At 37.1% G+C, this 24,048-nt stretch overlaps 1 protein-coding gene across 1 annotated transcript; it reads right to left on the bottom strand.

Moving 5' to 3' along the window:
• Positions 1–4,044: 4,044 nt before the first annotated feature.
• On the bottom strand, positions 4,045–23,392 carry LOC124795351 (60S ribosomal protein L7-like). Its single transcript, XM_047259339.1, has 7 exons — positions 23,243–23,392; positions 22,152–22,326; positions 19,581–19,756; positions 19,389–19,479; positions 17,517–17,673; positions 15,020–15,117; positions 4,045–4,191 (listed from the first exon to the last, which is right to left on the bottom strand). Exons 1-7 carry the CDS (start codon positions 23,251–23,253, stop codon positions 4,081–4,083), a joined length of 819 nt encoding a protein of 272 aa, XP_047115295.1. The 5' UTR covers positions 23,254–23,392; the 3' UTR covers positions 4,045–4,080.
• Positions 23,393–24,048: the final 656 nt, after the last annotated feature.

The raw sequence follows: 24,048 nt of genomic DNA, 5'->3' as shown, positions 1-24,048 counted from the left end.
AATGTCACCTTTAGTTCAAATGGCTCTAAGCACTATGGGACTTAACATCTGAGGTCATCAGCCCCTAGACTTAGAACTACTTAAACCTAACCAACCTAACGACAACACACCCATATATGCCCGAGGCAGGATTTGAACCTGCGACCGTAGCAGCAGCGCAGCTCCGAACTGAAACACCTAGAACCACTCGGCCACAGCGGCTGGCTTTCACCTTTAGTCTCACAATATAAATTTGTAACTGTTTACGTCTTAGTGTCAGTAGGCGAACCAATTGCAGCATCATAGTGTTGCCATGATAGAAACAGATTTTTTTTCCACGGGGGATATAAGAAACAATTGTGATTGGAATATTTCCAGTACCATTATCACTGAAAGCAAATTCACTAGAATATAATTCTCGTCTTGAGGTATCTTCAGTTCTCGAGGTTTTCTATTAGCATGTAATGTTCCCATGGGAGTTAGCTCGTGATTCCTGGATAGATCTTTGGCCAAATCAATTGAAGTATAATATCTGTGGTGACGTTCGCCCTGAATTATGTTCAGGAACCACCAGGCATTTGACCACAGCAGCAACAGAACTTGATTGTTGTGTACCATAATTTCTTTTCCCAGCATGTGGCTCCATGCTGGTAACATCTGGTTTTAGCATCTGTGAGCATGCATGTACTGTATTTACCAAGTTTTTCCTTTATGAAGACCTTGAAGGAACACCTGACACAGAAAAATGACAACATTCATCAATAACAGTGGGCATCCAAACAGAATAATATTTTGGCAGTAATTCATTCATTTTATCAAAAACTTCTTGCATTGCAGCCAACTTATCACATTTCCTGTGATCACATTGCGACTAAGCTGCTGGAATCTGGTTTGACTCATGATAGAAGTAAAATAAACCATCCTGAAGTGTAAGACCATACATCTGTAACAGATGACTTTTCTTTTTCCTTCCCCATAATAGTAAGTAGCCCTATATAAGCCATGAATTAAAGTCTATCTTAGTTATTTTCTGACTAAATGCCTCTTCATCGTTATACTTTATTATGATGTTGACAATTTCTGGTGATAAACACTTTTCAAATGATACTCTTATCGTTCCCATGGTACCTTCGTCTCTTATTCCTCTTCTCTGTCGCTACGTTTTGTGCTACTCATCTTCTAATGTGAGGAGGTTTGGAGCTACAAATTTTTCCTTTGTTTGTAATTGACTTGTCACTAACCTTGCAAGCTGAATAATCATCTGAGGTGCCCCAAGTCCATCTTCAGCTTCTGTAGGTATTCTATCCTCGCGCACAACATTCCTCCTCAGGTTCACTCACTACATCATCAGTTTCATCAAATGCAATTTCAGAATCTGTAGATGCTTCCACAAGCTGTGATATTTCTGTCAGTCGATACACTTTCAATAATAGTTGTATAAAATACTGGACTAAGTACCACTAGCAGGAAACAAAGAACCACAGGGAAATGAATCATTGTTGACACCATTGTTGCTGTCAACCCAGAGAAATATGTCTGTGTGTTCTAAGGTCACGTAATGCTATTATCTGCAGAGTTAGACGACCATTGTGGGAAGTCACATCTACTACCAAGGGAGGTAGATGTTACGACCACTTAAATTTTCCGAATAAATTTAAACGAAAAATGTAAAACAGTAATAGAATCTGGAAGAAAACTTCACTAAAGACAAATATTTTTTACAAAATTTCAAAAAATAAAAGTATCTGAGTAGATTTCAATATTTTCAAAAAATGGGCAGAGGTCACGGTTCATAGTAATTGACGGAAAGTCATCTAGTAAAACGGAAGTGATTTCTGGCGTTTCCCAAGGTAGTGTTCTAGGCCCTTTGCTGTTCCTTATCTATATAAACAATTTGGGAGACAGTCTGAGTAGCCATCTTAAGTTGTTTGCAGATGACACTGTCGCTTATCGACTAGTAAAGTCATCAGATGATCAAATTAGAAAACTATTTAGAAAAGATATCTATAATGGTGCAAAAAATTGGCAACTGACCCTAAACAACAAAAGGCGTGAGGTCATCCACTTTAGTGCTGAAAGGAATCCATTAAACTTCAGTTACACGATTAATCAGTCATATCTAAAGGCTGTAAATTCAACTAAATACCTAGGAATTACAATTATGAACAACTTAAATTGGAAAAAACACACAGAAAATGTTGCAGGGAAGGCTACCCAAAGACTGTTTCAATGGCAGAACATTTAGAAAATGTAACAGATACCGTATTTACTCGAGTCTAAGCCGCACTCGAATCTAAGCCGCACCTGAAATTTGAGACTCGAAATTCAAGGGGGGAGAGAAGTTTTAGGCAGCATCTCCAAATCGAAACAAAGTTGGTCCACTGTAATATGAGACAATTTAGGTCAAATGAATGACGATACAGCTACAGTAGTTTGGTTCAAGTCGTAAGCTTAGCAGTTAAGCTTTACCAGGTAGCCATTGCTATGCGTCAGCTGCTCCGTCCATATTTATACGGGTACCCTTCCTGTTTCACGTGCTTCGTCTGGTTTGAATTGATTGCTTACTTTTCTTTGATCTGATAAGCGCAGTTTTCATTGTTATAGGTGTTTACGTCACTCTACGCTGAAAATGCATTACTGTACTGTGTCATGCATTGTTTGTCGTACTCTGATACTGCGTATTTACGGCCTGTCGCCAATCGCGGCATGGCTTGCTTTTGAGCGCGCTACCGCAGCTTACAAATAAAAAAAAAAGAAAGAGAGAGAGAGAGAGAGAGAGGAATCGTCTCATTAGCGAAACAATGGCAAGAGACTGCTACTTGTTGTTACTTACATGGCTGCTTTCTTTGATAATGATTAACAAGAACCATATAATAGACTGCGTATGATAGAAGATGTTCTGAACGAGAGTTTAGCGAAAATTTTTCTCCGTTTGAAAATCTTTGAAGGCGCCTCTTTAGTACATTACATTCTGCACAGAAATTAGAGTCATCTTAGATTTAAAAATTTCTGACTGTATCACTGTTTAGCATAAGAATAATACGAATATACACATGACATGATATGTATATTCTTCCGCGTTTGCTGTTGTCTCACTCTAGTTTTGTGGTTTATTACGCAGACAGGATTTAAATGAGATAGTAGCAAACACGAAACAATACATGGCAAAATGTTTATATTCGTATTATTCTTATGGTGACGAGAATACTGCATTTGATTCACAATTTATAAAAGTTCGTATTAGCAACCATCTCTTCTCACAGATAGGAAAAAATTCAGAACGTCGAGTTGGCCATATTGACAAACATCCTTAACATTCTTGCCAGTCGGGTTTTCCTAGTACATTGAAATGCTGCTACATTCGAAGATGAACAATACAGAATTAGTATTTACTTCGTTGGATAATGTATGAAAATGCAATGGTCGAAACTCGGCGCGGAGAAAAAAGCTTGTCTTCCACCTTTTTTTTTTAATTTATTTACTGACGCAGAGGCTTTGGCGCCAGTATCTTGTACCTACAAACAGCACCCTAAAAAGCATGCCTGTGTAGCGCTACATATATTCGACGGCAGAACTAAGTTGTGGCAGCACCCACCGACATTTTTAAGAACTTCTGCTTGCTTTGCACTCGATTCTAAGCCGCAGGCGGTTTTTTGGATTACAACAGTACTGTGAAGAAGTTCAAAGATGGGCAGCATGTTTTATATTATCGCAGAATATGGGAGGAGTGTCACGAACAACACAGGATTTGGGGTGGACATCAATAAAACAAAGGTATTTTTCGTTGCAGTGGAATCTTCTCATGAAATTTCAATCAGCAACTTTCTCCTCTGAATGAGAAAATATTTTGTTGATGCCAACATACATAGTGAGGAACGATCACCATAATAAAATAAAAGATCAGAGGTCACACGGAAAGATATAGGTGTTAGTTTTTACCCCGCGCTGTACGAGATTGGTATAGGAAATTTTTGAAGGTGGTTCGATGAATCATCTGCCAGGAACTTTAATGAGATTTGCAGAGTATCCATGTAGATGTAGGTATGAAAAGTAAGTACTGCAAACTTCACATTTAATTACATATTTATTAAAGTCTTTCAATTACACCATTCTGCGGAGCAGTTCATTTATTTTGTCCTCCCTATTTCCAAAGTCACCACCTTCAACATAATGGTTTGTCTTCTTGCGCCACCCACCAGTTGGTGTATTGAGCTGAAACAAAAAGTAAAACTTCAGAATCTCTTTCCAATTACAGCATTTATCCTCAGTAACAATAGCTATTGCAACTATAAATGTGGATACCATGACCAACACTTTATAGCTATCTATAGGTTGATACAAACGATAAACTGTAATAAATTAGTCAAATGAATCTACAGATTTATTTGTATGCAGGGCCTGCATTCACATGACAGCCTAGTTCTACCAAAATGGAAAGAATAGATTGCTGCTGACCCCCACAGACAAGGCTCCAAGTCTTATAAAAAGCACAGAGAAAAAGACTGTTACAATATTAAGCATTTGGACAAAACTGTTCCAAAATAGAAAAACACACACACACACACACACACACACACACACACACACACACACACACACACACACACACACACACACAGTGTTCACACAGCCACTGTCTCCGGAGCCCAACTGCCTGCAGGGTTTTTCTATTGTTAAGTCCATCCACGACTTAGTTCTACACACATGGTTTCAGACTGCACTTGCAACGTTTTAATTCTGTGGCCAGGGCATGAAACCTGTCTCAAAATGAATAAAGAAAAACAACCCCCAAGCACTTCATTCTTGGTCTTCCACTTTTATTTGTTCCTCTTGTGTCTTATGTATTTTATATTAACAACCCTCCCCTACAGCTCATTGCTGTTTCTCAGAATTTCTAATATCTCGTGCCAGTTTGAATCAAAACTTTTTCTATATCAATAACTCCATGTGTATTGAGTTTTCTAGGTTTTGATTCCACTATCAAGTGCAACATCTGAACTGCTGCTTCCTTTATCTTTCCAAAACCCCAAACTGCTAAGCGATCAAACAGCTTAATTTTCTTTTCTATTCTTCTCTCTATGATTCTCGTTATTAATTTAGAGCCCAGATACATTAAAATGACCTCACAGTAGTTCTTACACCTATCTGACCTTGGTATCTTTGGGATTGTGTGAATATTTTTCCACAAGACTGATGGTATTTCTACCGAAAGTGATGGTAATTCTAATGTCCCCAATTCAACATACCAACTTTAATTATCATATGGTTGCCACTTCCCCAATGTTTTAGAAATTAGATGTGTTTAACCCTTCTGCCTTGTCCAATTGAAAATTTTCCAAAACTGTATCTCTAACACTGCATCCTTTGTGTCTTCCACATTGACTCCTAGTTGTACCACATCACGAGACAGATTCTCCCAGTCAGAGGGGTTCATAATATACTCTTCTCAACAATCTGCTTTCTCCTCTGTATTTAACAGTAGAATTCTCACTGTATTCCATGTTGATGATTTCCATCAAATCAGTCTAACAAACTATTTCTTTTCCAATGCTTTAGATCTTTCCTGCATCTGTCGCCTTTGCTTCCTTGCACTTCCTGTTTATTTCTTAACATTCTTTTCCTTTCTTTCATCAATAATGTATTTCTTCTGTTACCCCATGTCTCTTCACATTCACTTATGTTGCTGTCCAATTTCTGTGATTGAGCAAGCAGTAAAGGAAACAAAAGAAAAATTCGGAGTAGGTATTAAAATCCATGGAGAAGAAATAAAAACTTTGAGGTTCGCCGATGACATTGTAATTCCGTCAGAGACAGCAAAGGACTTGGAAGAACAGTTTAACAGTGTCTTGAAAGGAGGATATATGATGAACATCAACAAAGGCAAAACGAGGATAATGGAATGTAGTAGAATTAAGTCAGGTGATGCTGAGGGAATTAGATTAGGAAATGAGACACTTAAAGTAGTAAAGGAGTTTTGCTATTTGGAGAGCAAAATAACTGATGATGGTCGAAGTAGAGACGATACAAAATGTAGACTGGCAATGGCAAGGAAAGCATTTCTGAAGAAGGGGAATTTGTTAACATCAAGCATAGATTTAAGTGTCAGGAAGTATTTTTATGGAGTGTAGCCATGTATGGAAGTGAAACATGGATGATAAATAGTTTGTACAAGAACAGAATAGAAGCTTTTGAAATGTGGTGCTACAGAAGAATGCTGAAGATCAGATGGGTAGATCACATAACTAATGAGGTACTGAATAGAATTGGGGAGAAGAGGAGTTTGTGGCACAACTTGACAAGAAGAAGGGTTGGTAGGACATGTTCTGAGGCATCAAGGGATCACAAATTTAGCATTTTACTGCATAACTCAATTATTCATTCTTCCTTCTCATTCTACTATGAACCCCATATTCCCCTGTAAATCTTTTATTCCTTCCTCTATTACAATTCAATCACTCATGATAATCTAATAATCACCTCCCATTACATACTGAATCGAAAGTTAAACATCCTTCCTTACTTTCCATAACTGATTCACTTTCGGCTTCAACATCTGAATCAAATAGTAAAATATATTGTAGGAAGTACAATTTGCATCCAAGGCAGACAAGTGGAACTCAACTTTGCCACTGTCCTAAGTATTAAGAATTTTCTGTCTTGCATTTATAACAGATGGGTATAGGTGATGTCTTTACAAAATTTTTCACGTTGAATGGTCCAAAGGATTACACTCAATATGAAACAGTGTAATGGCAATTGCCCCCAATTTCTTTCCAGGATTGTAGCATGGCAACCTACATCCTTTCATAGGAGTTATTTGCAAGTGGTTCTACCTTATATACTGACACTCTTAGTAACATGTCAGTCACAGCCTCTCCTTAATATCTGTAGACCGTCCAAAACTACTGGAAAGTGGGTCTCCTACAGGCAGTCAAGTTTTCAAGTGAAAAATTTCAACAATTTGCTTTACTTATCTTCAAACTGTGTACTCTTCAGTACAGGATGCAACACCGAGTTCACTTTATATTTTAACTCTATACTGCCCATTGCAAAAAATCTCCACTGGAAACCTAGTACAGTGCAACTTGCCTGTACTTTAATATATGGCAATCACAGATGGCTAAACAAATATTTTGCATAGAAACAGATCTCCAGAATCTAAGCATAAACCTGCACCAAGTTCATAAGGAAAGTGGAAACTGGTCTAAATTGTTTCTCTCTGCATTGATTTTAGTGATAAGTTTCTTTATAGATTTTAGTCCTGAGAAGGGATTTAAGGCCCTTCTAGCAAACAATCTGTTCCAATTTCAGTAACTACTCTATTAAATTCCAAGGACTGGCAAGACAGAACTGTTGAATAATAAATTAAATTAATAAAAAATGTACTTTGTAATTTTAACAAATTTATTTAAGGAATAATAAAATTTAGAAACTTAATGACAAATTTCAATTAAAAATGATAAATATTGATACAATTATCAGCATCTCTCTTTTTTTTCGAGTATGTACATGGAGACCACAATCTGGAAGCTGTACATTAAGCTATAATGTCAAATTGTAGCACTAGACACATGCAGCATGTAACACATACATGTCACTTGTATACGAAGTGCACTATTATTTTCAACAAGCTGGAAGGCAACAATTCATGTCAGAGTTGTTGCCATGGACTTGTTGACCAATACCTACAATCCATGCATCATGCTAACCCATGCATACAGATTTTGAGCCTCCTTTTGGAAAACTATAAACTACTAAAATTAACATTTTGGAGTTTTTGTCCTCTACACTAAACATAAATTAAAATTATTAGTGGTACAAAGACCAGTTTGATGCAGCTCTTCACATTAGTTGCCTTGTCCAAATCTTTCTCTCTGTGTTAACTACTGCTAACTACAGGTTGAAGGGGTTGCTTACTTGATTCAAGTTGGTCTCACTCTCCAATTTTTATGAACCCCCCCCCCCCCCCAACACACATTTACCTTCACTACAAAACTGACTCCACAATGCCACAAGATGTGTTAACAGATCTTTTAGTCAGGCTGTGGCATACATTTCTTTCTTCCACAATTTGATTCAGTACCTTCTTGAGTTATTCAATTTAACAGTCCAATCTTCAGTATTTTTCTGTAGAATTATTTCAAAAACTTCTATTCAATTGTTACCTGAACTTTTAATCTTTCACATTTCAACTCTGTACAAGCCAACCTCCAGATAAATACCTTCAGGAAAGACATCAAAACATTTTATATCTGATGTTAACAAATTACCATTTTTCCCCAGAAATGCCTTTCTTGCTACTGACTACACTTTATATAGTCCCCGAGTTATTTTGCTCCACACCAAGCACAGCTCCTTTACATTTAGTGTCTTATTTCCCAATCTAATTCCATCAACATTTCCTGACTTTATACAACTACATTTTGCTACTCTTGTTTTACATTTCATGTTCATCTTATACTCTGTTTCCAAGACACTACTCACTCCATTCATATTATGTAAATTGAAGGCAAAAGGCTAGAAAAGAAAGAAGGAACTACTGATGTCAGCTGCATTGAGACTTGATGCAAAACTCAGCAGCAACGAGTGAAAATGTGTGCTGCATTAACCACTGCACCATCCAGGCACAGCATCACACAAGACCATCTCGATACACCCATTGGGTGACCCATACTCCCACCTAGCACAACCTATCTGCAGTCACCATCCATGTCATCCTTGCTCACTACTTTGAGATTACCACAGGTCGAATGTGATTATGCATAAACACTGGAGGTGTGTTGATTATTACTCACTGAGGTGAATCAATTATGTGAATGCATGTGTGTTCTTTTGAACATGTCTGAGAAAACTGACACCACACATCCATGACATTCCATCCAACTGCTCTTCCAAGCCCTTTGCCATCCGACAATTACAATATCTTCAGTAAATTTCAAAGTTATTTCTTCTTCCTGAATTTTAATTCCCTTTCTAAATTTCTCCTTGGTATCCTTCACAGCTTGCTTAATGTACAGATGGGAGAAACATCAAGGTCAACTCCAACTATCTATCTCATTCTGTAACTACACTACTGCTTCCTTTTCACATCCTTTGACTATTCACTGCAGTCTGATATCTGTACAAGTTGCAAATAACCTTTTGCTCCTGTGTTATCCCTGCTACCTTCAGAATTCCAAGTAGAACTCCAGTCATCACTGTCAAAAGCAATCTCTTAAATCCACAAATGCTTTAAACATCTCAAGTCAAGTCATTGGGTCATTAACTGGAAAACATGTCAACACAAAAAATACCACCTGACAAGAGGTGACAGATGCATCTAATGTGCAACACCACACAGTACTGTTTATCCACAGCGTGGCAACAGGGCACTTTACCAACCAAATGGCTGGCAGTGTGGTAGGGAAAGCTGACCTGCCATTGGTGTCACCTATGCAATGGTGTCGCAGCCCCTCCTGTGAGCCAAACATCAGAAGTCACAGCTAATTTTAACCCTTTTAGTGCCAGACGTTTTCTCAAAAGATCATGTTAAAAGTGCCATGCGATTTTACAGTAAAATGCAGACTTCTGACATACTTGCAATAAAATCTAAACTAATGCATAAAGGAATGTAATTTTTGTTTACTTTTTAGGGAATGCTGCTGGCTACAGTAATATGTGCAATACACATTGTCAAATAACATTTTCAGAGAAAAAAATTATTTTCATTATGGGGTTTATCGAAAAAAATTAAAACTTTGATTTCAGTTTACTCTGAGGCCCATCAAATGATGACATACTCAAAAATTTCAGGTATACAGTGAAACCACTTTATAACGTTCCTCCATATAATGTTTTCCTCTATGTTACGTCCGTTTTCTTCGGTCCCAACTAAAAGCCCATATAAACAAAGTTAAATTTTCCTCTTTACTGCGTTTCCTCTATATTACAGTTTCCTCCATGTAACGCTCATATTTTTGGAACCCTGGTCAATTATTTACCTCTTTATAACGGTTAAGTGACTGGATGTAGACGCATCGTTTTCCGTTATGTGGTTTCACAGTTTGCACTGGCTCGGAAAGCCCGTGCTCAGCGTATTTCATATGTAAGCGGCAAAACCCGGTCACGTGACATGTGACGCACATTCTGCTTGCGATCTTTTTGGCGCCATTTCAGTCGATGCTTTGTATTAGTACTTAGAAGCATGTTGTGTGAGCTGAGCAGCAAACAGTTCGTGTGCCTAGTAAGTGTGTGTGTCTTCGATATAACTTTTTTTTAAAGCTTTAATCAGTGGACATGGGTGAAAAGCGGAAGAATATTTCTCTGGAAGAGAAGGTTTCTATTATTAAAAAAGTGGAGGCATCTCCTGGCATGAGTTGCGTGGAGCTAGCGAAGCAATTGGTACTGGCCCCTTCAACACTCAACACTATTACGAAAAACAGATCGTCGGTAACGGAAGGGTTTGAGAATTGTGGAAATTCGAAACGTATGCGTTTGAAACAATCGACTTACGACGAAATGGAGAAAGTTTTATTAACTTGGTTTCAGCAAGCACGTGCTGCAAACATTCCTATAAACTGAACTATTTTGAAGGAGAAGGCACTTCAAATATCACTTCAGTTAGGAATGGACAATTTTAAGGCATCCAATGGATGGATTGATAAATTTCGACAGCGTCATGGTGTTGTGTACATATCGGAATGTGGAGAAAGTAAAAGTGTGGACGAACCAACTGTAGCTCGGAGGATACAGACTCTTCCTAATCTGATACAGGGCTACAAACTGCGTGACATTTACAACGCTGACGAAACCGGCATGTTTTTCAATTTAATGCAGGATAAGACATTTACTTTTTGTGGGGAAAATTGCCATGGCGGTAAGAAGAACAAGGAACGTCTTACCGTTTTGTTGTGTACAAACGCTGATGGCAGTGAAAAACTGAAACCTTTGGTTATCGGGAAGCCAAAAAATCTGATGTGCTTCAAAAACATTTCCACGTTTCCGTGCAAATATACAACCAATGCCAAAGCATGGATGACGAGTGAAATATTTTTACATTTTCTAAGAGAATTTGACGCCAAAATGGGGAGTGCTGCAAGAAAAGTGCTGCTGTTTGTGGATAGATGTGCGGCACATCCACCAGACGTACCCTTTCTGGGAAATGTTAAAAGTAATTTTCCTGCCACCCAACTGCACCAGCCGTCTGCAACCTTTGGACTTGGGCATAATACATGCCCTTAAAGGTTAAATATAGGACAGCCCTTGTAAAAAAGGCCTTGAATTTGATGGACCAAAGGAAACTGGGAAGCCAGCAAAGCTCACAACTGAAGCTGAACATTTTATAGGCAATAAATTTAATTATGTACTCGTGGAAGGAAGTAAGTGCTGAAACTATTAAAAACTGTTTCACAAAAGTGGGATTCTGTGAGAATGAAATGGCAGCTCCTGTGGAAGAAGTTGGAAGTGATTTGCAAGAGTTTCACCAATTAATAGGCAGTGCCCTCATATACTAAGGCAGCTGAAGCCTTTGAAACATTCCGGAGGTACTTGATGGCCCATAGACTTGAGGACAGAACAGTAGTTCAACTTGCTCATTTGGAGCAAGAAATGATTGCCATAGAGTCTAGGAGAAACAGAAAACAAGCAAGCCTGCTTGAATATTTTAAAAAATCATAGGTATGTTATTTTCTGATTGCTTAGGTACCTAGAGTTTTGTGCAAATTTAAGTTCCATTTGATAATTTAATTATTGAAGTAATTTTTTTGTAACTAATTTTTTTTTTAATCTGTCCCATTTACTGTGTTTTTATGTAATATGTTCAGTACTGTATATCATAAACAAAATTTAGCTCATATTCTATAACTGGGTCAACTGAAGAATGGGATACCACCTGTCAGCTTTGGAGAATGATGTCAATCTTAAGACTGTGTTATAACTTTTTTGTACAAACTGATCCATTTACTTTCACCCATCCACCTACCGAGCCCCATGTTTTAATTAAAAAAAAACTAATCAGTTGATACATTGATCATTTGCAATGAATATCATATGTTGTGAAAATTTAAAACGTCATCTATGGCACCATTTGTCAAAGCTGATTAGTGGTATCCTGATCTTCAGTAATGCCCTATAATTATTATTTTGAAGCCTTCCTCTTTATAGTGTTTTCCTCTATAGTGTTCAGAATTTGCGGTCCCTTGAAAAATATTATATAGAGGTTTCACTGTATATGGAATCTCTGTAGTTTCCTTAACAAAAACATCATAAAGGAATACAAATTTTTTATTTCACTACGGAAAAAATAAAAGAACATAACATTACAAAAAAAAATGTTTTTGCTCTGAACATGTTCTCAGTTCTTCAGTCATAAATCACTGACAAATGTGAGGTGACAACTACTTGCACACATGCTGACCACCACCACATGCTGACCAACACATGAAGGATGCAGTCCTTTCTTGCAACAAACACATACTGATTGTGAATGCCGCTTTTTATCCTTCGTAGAACAAACACTACAGTAGCGTTCCTTTCTCCCCGGAAGAGTCTACACCATATAGTGTTGGAGCAGGTACATTTATATCTATTGCACTTGTGGTTGCAGTCCTTGACTGTTGAGAAAGTTTGCATATGACTATGCTGTTAAACTTCAGCTGTGTCAGTGGTTTGTCGCTGGGGTTTAGGCTTTCCTTATACGAAACATATGCATTCAGCAAAATCCTGGCAATTATGCTGAACACTACCTTCTTCCACCTCTTGACAGTCCTCCTCTCATCTAAATAGCAGTATGCCATCATATCAGATGAGTCAATGCCACCCATACTTATTGTATTCAAAAATTACATCCGGTTTCTTGACTGACTATTGCGAATTGTCTTTTCTGATGATGTAGCAGAGGATGATGTACTCACAAGGAGGACTGGATTTCTCTGTGATTTCTTCTGTCTGAAGCCACAGAGAAGTATAAAAGATTCCTTGAAAAACTTTAGCTGACCTACAGCATAATTCGACAGAAGAACACGTGGCAGGAATTTTCTGTTTCTTCTAATTGTTCCCATTAGATAAGTGCTAACTGAATACAGCTTTTCTGCCAGAGGAATAGATGTAAAAAAGTTATCGCAAAACACATGGTAACCTTTTTGCATGTAGATCCCAAGAGCTAGTAGTTTCATGACTACATATCCCAGGCCATTCTCTTTTATTTCATTTTTGTCATCATCACTTTTGCACCACGGTATGCATAAAACCCTAGACAGTAATTTACTACTGAATCACACAGCATCCAAAATTTGACTCCCCATTTGTGATTATGTTTATTGGGAAGGTACTGGATTAGCTGTGAGTGCGCCTTTGTCCCAACAAGACTCATCTACACTCAGTTGCTGGTGTGGAGTGTAGTACCGACGGAAAACATTGTTGGCAATATCCACCAACACTTGAAATTTGGATGTTGGATCATATAATGGGTGACCAGGAGGGTGAAATTTCCAACTGTCTACAAGAACCGCAGCAACAATTGAAACCTGTTGCGTGAAAACATTTGCGAAAACCACGGTGTCAACACGTTTGGATCAGTTGACCAACAACTAAAAATTGTTTTTTTAATCAGTCCCATATTCAAAATCACTGCTACAAAAGCCATCATTTCTGCTACAGTTGTTGGTTGCCACTGTTTGATTCTCGAAATTTGGCGATAAATGCGTTGACTGAATCACCTGGCGAGCGTATCTGTTAGTCTCAGTCACCATAATCTTAAGCAGCTGCTGCAAGAAGAACAAATTGAAAAAATCAATTGGTGTGGCGTTTGCTGGTATATGTTTAGGGCCTGGTGCTTCTGCATACACAAAGCTTGGAGGGGGCAGATTATCTGATGCCTCATCCATTATTTCAACAACAGTATTTGCACTGCAATTCACTTGTGTTTGGTCGTCGTCGTCATTTGCTGACGCACAATCGTCACTTTAAGAAGAAAACTACGAGTCTCCTTCAACGGACATCTCATAATCCGATTCACTTTCTGCAAATTCATCTTCACTTTCACTACTGTTCATATTATTGTCTAAATCACTCTTATCGAACCGCAACTTCTTACTTGACAACGCCATGCTGCCGCGAAATACTCGGTAAATAAACAACACCAGAGAAGTTTATTTCACTCGAAATATCGCACTGACAATCGAAAAGAAGATCAATATGCTGTGCCTTCGACCTTCCTTCTGCGTCTTGGCTAGGAAATACTAACAACTTTGCCTTCAAGCACGGAAAAAATTAATGAGAAGGGCATCACAAGCAGATCGTTACTGGCATTTTTCGCCGAAAATCTGGATCACGATCAGATCATATTTGGCACTAAAAGGGTTAACCACACTATAATATTGCCCCTCCCACTCTGCATCTTGAAGCACGGCTCACAGAAAAATAATGTTGAAGTTCACTATGTTTTAAAACTTCAACTATTTATTTCATAGTTCTAGGTCATTTTGCTTTACTCTTTCAAAATTTAGAAAGCCTGGTATACAAGCACACTAACAAAGTTACACACAGCCATTCACATCCATCTATTGTAGGTGTTCCTGAAAACTTATCCACCCAATGAACAGTGTGGATACAATTTCCATATCTATTGCACAAGTGTGCGAATGGGTCATTAAATACAAATCTAATAGCACTCCTATTACAAAAAAATAATGTGCAGATGTGAACACAAATTTTTTGTTGTTGGAATAGGTGTAAATGTGGCTTAAATTTGTTAACTTGCTGCTCCATACATCCAGAAAACAAACAAGAAAGGATTATGTTTGAAGTTCAGCCTCCTAAAGATTTAACCACAGTGGTCATTCCACAAAACCTAGATTTATTATTGCTGACAATTTTTCCTTAAGCTGAGCTATACGTGCCCTGAAATCCCAAGTGCTGTCTATGAACAAAGAAGGACAGACTATTCCAACAGTTAACGTAGAACAGAAAACTATCCAGAAGTCTAGGCTCATTATGCTACTACACACATGTATTTACAAGAAGTACATACACAGCACAAAAAAATGAAAAGATTGTTACCCACCTTAAATGGCCAGAGGAAGTTTGAGGCATACTTAAATTTAGGTCCAACAGTAAAGATTTCATGGATCAAGTCTTCAACACAGATTATGCCCATTTTACCTAAACAATAATTAAAACAAAATCTTTAAACAATATCCAAATACTTAGTAACAACTGAACCATTCTTTAAAATATTAAGTAACCTCAGTAATTAAACATGCTGGGAAAAGATTAATGATAACATCAATGAAACCATGACCAATTTTTATACATATTGCTTAGACCAAAATGTGATGCGAAGTACTATTACTGAATGATTGAAAAACACATTAACGTGTCATATATAATTCTGTTATAATAACTGAAGCATGTGACAAGAAATATTATGGATATTCACCTGCACTAGCCACACAATATGTCAGTATGTACAGAGAATATGGGATTAAGAAACACAAATGTCAATAATATACTATCTGCTTGCGAGATGATTAAATGCCAAATGTTAGGAAGAAAGGCATTTGAAAAATTTTTTTTAAATACTCATGTTCAGAAACAACTTATACTTTTTCTCAGTACTAAATTTTCAGTTTAAGTCCTATTTAGATCTGTATTATACTTTGCAAGCCACATTAAGAATGTACGGCAGAGAGTACTTCCACCTGCCTTGGTCCATTTATGAATGGTATGTGGAAAGAAGGACTGACTGTAAAACTACATAAAGGCCTTAACTTCTTGTTTGATTGTGGTCATTTCTTGAGCAGTAAAACTTTGCCCCATTCTTTATGAATGTTCAGCAGTGAACTACTTATGCACAACACCTCTTGTAGCATCTGCCATTTGAGTTTGTTCAGCCATCACTGAACAATGCCATAGAAAAAATGTGCCACTAACCTGTTGTTGGGTTAGTACTTCAACCTCAAAAAGATGACTACAGTGCAAAAGACACAGAATACCTAACAAAATTCTGACAAATATTTGTGTTTGACAATGAAAAAAATTATCAAGACACACATGCTAAGCATGAAAAGAGTGTAACTGGCACAGTGTTCCATTATTTAATAAATGGATGGCAGTTACAGGCTTTCCAAAAACATCTATTATGATGTACGAAAGTCACTACTTCCCATACAGTTACCAGTTCTGGATCAGCAGCTAAACATACTACAATGAAACCTGACTGGCTAACTCCAACACTAAATAGCTCTGAAATGGCGCAACGTATCTAATTTTTTTTCTTAACATTTGTGTCTCAGTACAACCCGTCCTGCAACACTGCTACAAGCATTTCAGACATTTTCTGACTACCTTGTATAATTAAAATACAATCCATTACTCCCTTGGGGTACTACCAAAATTAAATTTACAATTGTGGATTTTGTCCTGTTAAGATCAATGTATTGAGTTCCATCTGCTAGAAAACCCTCACTCAAGTAATTCTTGTCAAATATCCAGTAAGCTTGTATTCTGTTTGAATTTACATATCTAAGAAAGTAATTTTTATAATGATACATGCTAAAAACTGACTGGACAATAACAGTATACAGGGACTATATTACAACTTACAGAATCACTAACTTTCTAAAATAGAAAACTTTGTATGTGGTGGTATCTCAGTGAAACTAATATCATAGGAGAGTGATAACACGAAGATACATGGAAATACAGAAATAAAATCTGTTCTACCAAACAGCAGCAAGAACAAAGATGCAATCTGCAGCCACAGGTTCCTTAGTCCAGCTGACGGAATTGATTTCCTTTTTATTCTGCAGACATCTTCAACCCAAAGTCTCCCTAACTTCCCCTATAATTTTATTTTTGTACAAGTTAAGCTGCCAATAATTCCAAGACCTTGTTTATGTGCTATTTTGAACAGTCACTAGTTCCAAACATTTTTATGAAAGTTGCGCTAGCAGAGACTAGTCACACCATCAGACTGAAGACAATACAGAATTGTACACGAATTTATCACAGGAACCATCACGGAAGTTCTTTAGGGAATTCAATATCAAAATCAGGATTGCTGGTCAAGGAAATCAATCCAGCTGCTACAAATCTAATCACTGTGCTATTTAGATCATGTTTCATTTAAAATAAAAATGTTTAAACAATGAAAAAATCAAAAACAGGGTAGAATAAGCAAAGAAAATTAGCCATGCCCTTTAAAAATGAATCACACCAGCAAGTCATAGCTGATTTAAGAACCTAAATCAGACATCTGAATTTTGTTCTTTTAAGCAGAAGTTAGGTGCTACTGCAGCACCTCGTTAAGTGCACATATCATACAGAAGGAACAATATGCTACGGGAGAAAAAATACAATGAATTTCATATAAAAGTATGTCAAGTTCATTTAGAACTACTACATATAGATGCATCAGGAAGATTGTTTTTTGTGTCATCTGATTAGCTGCAAAGGACACTCTGCACTGTAAACAAACCAACACAGCTGACAACACATACTATTAGCACAATTTGTCAATTACTGATTCATACATGCCTACTTTAGAATTAAGTACTCACCCAATTTCTTCTCAATAATCTCATTAGAAGTAATTGGTATTCTCTGCCCATTTATCTTAGCAAATCCTCTCTTGTATATCAACTCACGCACACTCTTCAGGTTTGGTATTCCCCAAGTCACATATGGTTCACAAATACGAAGCATATTTATTGTTGCCTGTGAAAGATACAGCCAATGAGCACTCCAACCAAAGGAAAAACTTTTAGTACATTTTAAAAAAAGAAGCTTAAGTTATGAATAAACAAACCTATGGCTGACTTATCAGATGACTGCATAGTAAGCCATTTCCCCATTTTAGACTTTCTGAACTTGACAATAATACAACAAAGAATGTTTCAACATCAATGCCATTAACGAAAAAGCTCAACATTCAATGCCATTAATGAAAAAGCTATCTCCAAACACTACCGCACAAAATCCAACTTCTGATGGAACATTTATTTTTAAGGCTTTGTTTGGCTGTTTAAATAATTATATGACCACCATGGAAGCAAGTAACTCAAGACATTTTATTTACTTTTGAGGCTGAACAAAAAGGGACCACATGAATTAAAACATTAAAATACTTCTTAAAAATATGGCAAGTCACTTGACTCATTAATGCTTTTACATGGTAAATGCAATTTATCATGTTCATTGACTCAAAAGTAATATAGGACTTTTTTCAGATAATGTGTGTGTACTCTGTTTCTTAACAAAAAATTCACTGACAAAAGTTTAATTTTGACTTTCAAAAACCTCTACCAGAGGATAATTCAGATTTAAACAAAATATGCTGGAACGACCAAACTTCATACTGGATAAAAGATAAATACCCAAATGATAATTAGCACCTACACATACCAGTTACAAAGTTGAAACTACAGTATCATCATGTGCAAAGGGGAAGCAAAAGCCAAGTGTGTAATACAGAAGCTGGAAATAAAGGACAGAATCCAAGGGGAAATGTACAAGAAAGTAAGACCAAACTGTGACAGGTACACAACGAAAAATGAATAACTTCCAGGATGGTGTATACCAAATGGACAGTCACCCATGTGACCAAACAAATATAAGCCACTGGAATTTTATAGCTGGTTAATTTCCATCGGCAGCAATTATGGTTAAGCAGTAAGCAGATAGATTTCCTTGTCCCATAATTTTTCTATAAAATTTGTAAAAGGTTACCAAACTGTAAGCACTCTTATTTGGGCACTTCCCAAGAGCCATTTCTTCAGAAGTTTCCATTTCTGATTAAACTGTATGTACACCACCTACAATTACGAACATTTTAATATTTGCATCTAACTTCTCAATGTTTAACTGAAATTAAACATCTAGTTTCTCATGTTGGCAATTCATAGTTCAATGTCACATTCTAATAGAACCATTATTACATACACTAATTTCTTAGCAAATTTGACTGGGGGTACTTTTTTAAGTTTCTAACTAATCTGCTATCAGCAAGTGCTCTCTGGAATATAAACATTAGAATCAGTGGATAGGTTTAAGTTCCAAATTCCTTGTGAAGTTAATGGTTATCACGATCAAGGGTGTTGGAAAACACCACTGAAAAAAAGGAAAGATGTTTTAGTCCCAGCAAGGTTTAAGTTTCTCTATTTGTAAATCTTCCATTTGTCACAAGAACAGGTGCATGACAGCAAACAATGGTATAGCAGATACAATAAATATCTGTTTTGAGATCATGCAGCAAGACATTACTCAAAGCATCCATCAAAGATAATTAGGCCACCTAAACAACATGCAGAAAAGAGAAACTCTGCTGCAATCTCAAAGTACCCTCACCAACCAAGTAGTGAACCAAAAACACATCTTTTAAGGCATTTTTAACTGTGTAAAACACTGATATGCTTCTTATAAAATAAACTTACCTTGTTCAGTTTCAGGAAGATGCCATTGTTGATCTGTTTTAGCCTGAACAGCTGCAGAACTTTTCGCACCTTGGGAGCTACCTGGTTAACACTGTTAAGAATGAACTTTTAAATGTAAATGTATTTACAGGTGTATGAAAATGCAATGCAAACATACCAAATCACAAAGCAGTAATACAAATTTGTTGTTACCCTCTAATACGGATGACAAATGCCAAACGTGCTTCCCCAGGGACATAATAGTTCCCACGGTTTCTTGCTTGCCGAGCCAAACGAACTTCATCTCGCTCCTTCCTGTGGTACTCCCTAACATATTTCTCAGCTCTTTTGAAAATCTCTTTCCTCTTCTTGTACTTAAGCGCCTTTTGCTGAAAAAAAAAAAAAAAAAAAAAATGACACCAGTTCAAAATTATGCACAATGAAACACCCTGGCCATAACATTAGCTTTAAAATTACATCACATGCTAAACTACCGACAGTCAAAGTCAAAATCAATAAGTATCTGGCAGAAGTGATAGTGCCTTTGAAAGGTATGAACTAGCATCAACACTATACCTTTTGGTACCTTGTCTCACTAAAAATGGACATTCAAAAGCAATTAAACGAGGACGTTACTCAGCAAAGTGAACTTTGTACTCTATAAAACTATTTTGCAAATGACAGATTGCATGGGGGGAGGGGGGGTGTCAATGTTGCCGGAATCCAGCCTGTCACATTTTAAAAGGCACTGCATGCACTTGCAAAACAGGCAACGCAGCAAGGCTCTTGAGAAAGCCCTACAATTAGATGGCAGCTGGGATCTACTGCTATACTTGCTGAAATGTCAATCACAGAGTAATTCTGATCCCAGTATAGATTTACACTTAGGCCATCACAGGTACTTTAGCCATATAATGAACAACCACATTCCAATTCAAAGCCCAACACATTTATTACCTCACAGTTCAAGCATAACTGTCTGAATATTTTCGCATTCCTTCCTACATATTAGTATTACTAGGTTCCGAGTCTCCTGCACCACCTTTATAATATGGGCGTGTTGACAATTTCTATATCTGTGTTTTGAAGTGAAAAATATTTGCTATTAATTGGTAGAACCAAGTCCTGCCCATATTTATTGTTAATAGGTTTGCAGGAACCCCCCTTCAATTTTACAGTTACCTATCCACTACCTCTGGCCAGTTATTGGGAGCCATTATAGTCCTAACCTCATTTTGTGGCAGTCCTTTCCATGGGTTTAGACATTAACACATACCTGCAGATCACTCTTCCAAGTAAAACTTAAGTCTTCTATTTTCATCACTCAGAAATTTTAATTCCTCTTGTTTGTAGCTAAGCAATAATTAACAATTAAGAATTTCTATCATCAGATTTTGCGTTAGGTTTTACAATGTTATCTATCATTTTGAAGTTGTTGTCAGCACACCTTGGACATATCCATTCGGCACTTTCTTTAGGTACGTCATTTTCAATAATGTTTGCACATGCAAAATGATTCCAACAATCACACAGACCACAATATACCGTTTCTCATGTTTCTATTACATTTAATACATTCAATATCTCAAATGAACCAGCGTAGAAAGTACTTTCAGAAAAGTCAGTCAGGTGGAACTTGTTAAGAAGTAAAGTTGTGTGAGCCTCCAGAGAACAAGGCAATGTTTGAGCAAATGCTGACAAACAAAATTCAGTGACTAGACATGCAGTACTTTACAAGAAACGCCAGGTATCAAACTCGTGCCCTTACTGCAAGCAAAATATATTAAACAACCGACTGTCGAGATGGGGAGTCGGAATATTGTGTTCTGCATTGACAAGGGTATAGGGTATAACAGACAGACATTATTTTACTTAAATTGTGGGGGAAGGTAGGTGGATCAATGTTTTGTAATTAAATCATGGGAGCACAGAGGTGGTTCATTGTTTATTAACATATCAAATGTGTTACTAATACTACCACTGAGTCATTTGCCTTCTACCGTGATTTGGTGAAAAAACATTGCTCCACTTACTAAGCCTGCCTATTTAAACAATGACATATGGAGCAGAATCAGGTACATTCTCACTGACGATTTACTAATATGAATAAATGAGTTCTTAAACAGCAATTTCTGTAATATTAACAATAGTACATACAATTTTCACCAAACCATCACATCACAAAAAACTAGTTCCAGCTTACAAAAATGTGAAAAACTAAACCGACCACAAGACAGGTCTTTAAAAAGTACCACAATAACTGAGCCACGAATGATCGGGGAGTGGAGTGAGAACTAATTATGGGCACATTATATTAGACTTATTACAAAGAATTAAGCACCACTACTAAGCAGCCAGTCTTCAACATTCACACGAATTACTCTGGGAATGAATGTTGGCAGAGAGACAGGACGCAAGGACTGAAAGTGCCATTTTTATATGAGTGTTTGGACTTATTCTACCATGAGTATTAAATTCTATTAGCAAGACAAAAAAAAAAAATCCCACAGAATTGACAGCTGCCACACTATTTTTACGTGTGCATTATTTTCGGTAGTTAAATGTCTGAACAAAATTACTGTACTTCAGATTCCAGGGGGGAAAGTGTGAGAAAGTGGCCCGTCTTGCACCTAGCATTTTGGGAACACGAAACTTCAAATTGCCGCTTTCATAAAAAGAGAGATGCAATACACATTCTGTGCCACAAAACCAAATAGCTACATGAAGTAACCACTTGACATTCAACATAAATCAGTGATTAAAATATAAACATCAATTTTGTACCTTAAGAGTTGCCTTCAGCTGAGCAACTTTGGATGCATCACGGCGTTTACGCCTTTTGAGCACAGATTCAGGCACTGCAGGTAACTTCTTGGACGCTGCATCGCTCTTTTTCTCTGGTGTTTTTGCTTTTTCAGCCTTTTCAGGGGTTTTTGCTGCTGGCTTCTCAGTTTTCTGACTGAAAATGAGTAACATGTATAAGAAAAAAGAGTATATCAAACTTCTCCATAATACATCAGGTTTAATCTAAACGTGGTTTTAAATAAATATTCCGAGACCACCACAAAATAATTTCACGTAATGACTTGTTACTTCACTGTGAGAATACCAGATTCTTTCTAATACTAACAAATATGACCCGTATCTTCGTAATATACTAGGAAGAACTTTAAGAGGCACATTGACTGTCGTGAATTGGGGCTACTGTCCTGGTATCGGCATTTGCAGGGAGAAAAACACTTCCCGGGAATAGGGGAACAAATCAATGTCATGTGCATACAATGTTCTGAACATAACTGTCTTTGATTGTTCCAGCTCAGAAAACTATACCTTCAACACACGTATAATAAACAGACGTTTTCTGGAGTCAACACATTACGAGTTTGAGTTCAATGAGAATGTGTAATAGTTGACACACCTCTTTAGTAATTAATTTCAAATAACCACTTACAAAAAAGCAGCAGTGCACTCACCGTGATTTAACAATGCTATCTTACGACAATTCTTCCGGACGAAACAGATGATTACTGTAGCCCCTCAAAACACGAGTACCATAACTATACACCAAGGCGATTTCCGCGATTTTTGTTAAACTTTACACACTAGAATCTTACAAATTAAACAATTAAAGCAGCTGTAATAATTGTGGTATCACGCTTAACGCAGTTATTACCAGACAACTTCTCACTCAACACCAACAAAATACAATCGAACCCGCACATGATGCACAAGTGTTAGAACATATGATTATGTGCGTTACTTGCAACTACAACGACTTCAAATTTGCAGTCTAAATTAAATAGTACATGCCCGTTTATGATACACTATATTAAACTAGGATGTAAACAGATATATATCAAGTTAACCATACTTACGTGTCAGCCATGATTGTAGAAGAAAGGAACAGGAAACTAACCAGACACCACGCTTCCAAAGATAAAAGTTATCGCCAAATACCTAATCCGCGATGTTATACACGTTTGCCAGTATCGCCAACAAATGAATTGTGTTGGCGTATTCTCGGCTCCCGTGGCTGTGACACAACTCCAAAACGAAGAAGATAGCGAGAGAGATCAGAAATTACGTGCAACGTCACCCATTGATTTGTTCCTGACAGGACACGCCACAACATCGACAGTGATCGCTTATTGGAGAAATGAATAGCCGATACCTTTTAAAATTTCGCCCTGACATATCGAAACATTCTACTTGGAAATAGAGCTGTGAGCACTCAAACTTCGCTACTCACGTAACTTTAATGTATTTACTGAAACAAGAAGTCATTTACTGAACTTCCCAGTAACAAAGAACTTACAAGCTCCCTACAAAGTAGGATCTGTTTATGTACAAGCTATCCAACGTTAAGCGATCTTCAAGGTCATGCATCGACTTCTACAAGTACAACCATCCATCCCTTTCAGGTGAGCCAAGGTGTGAACGAGTCATTTTACAGTTACAGTACACATTCTCAGTAAAAATGTATCTATTTAAATAGATAATCCTCTTTTACATTATACTTAATTTCATTTACTTTAAATTTTGAACTGATTATTTTAGGACATATTTCATACAAAGCATTGAGAGTATTCAGAATGAGATTTTCACTCCACAGTGCAGTGTGCACTGATACGAAACTTCTTGGCAGATTAAAACTGTGTGCCAGACCGAGACTCGAACTCGG

Source organism: Schistocerca piceifrons, chromosome 4 (assembly GCF_021461385.2).
Source record: "Schistocerca piceifrons isolate TAMUIC-IGC-003096 chromosome 4, iqSchPice1.1, whole genome shotgun sequence".
NCBI lineage: Eukaryota > Metazoa > Arthropoda > Insecta > Orthoptera > Acrididae > Schistocerca > Schistocerca piceifrons.
Note: the sequence above shows the minus strand (reverse complement) of the source record. Positions and strands in the feature narration are given on the sequence as shown.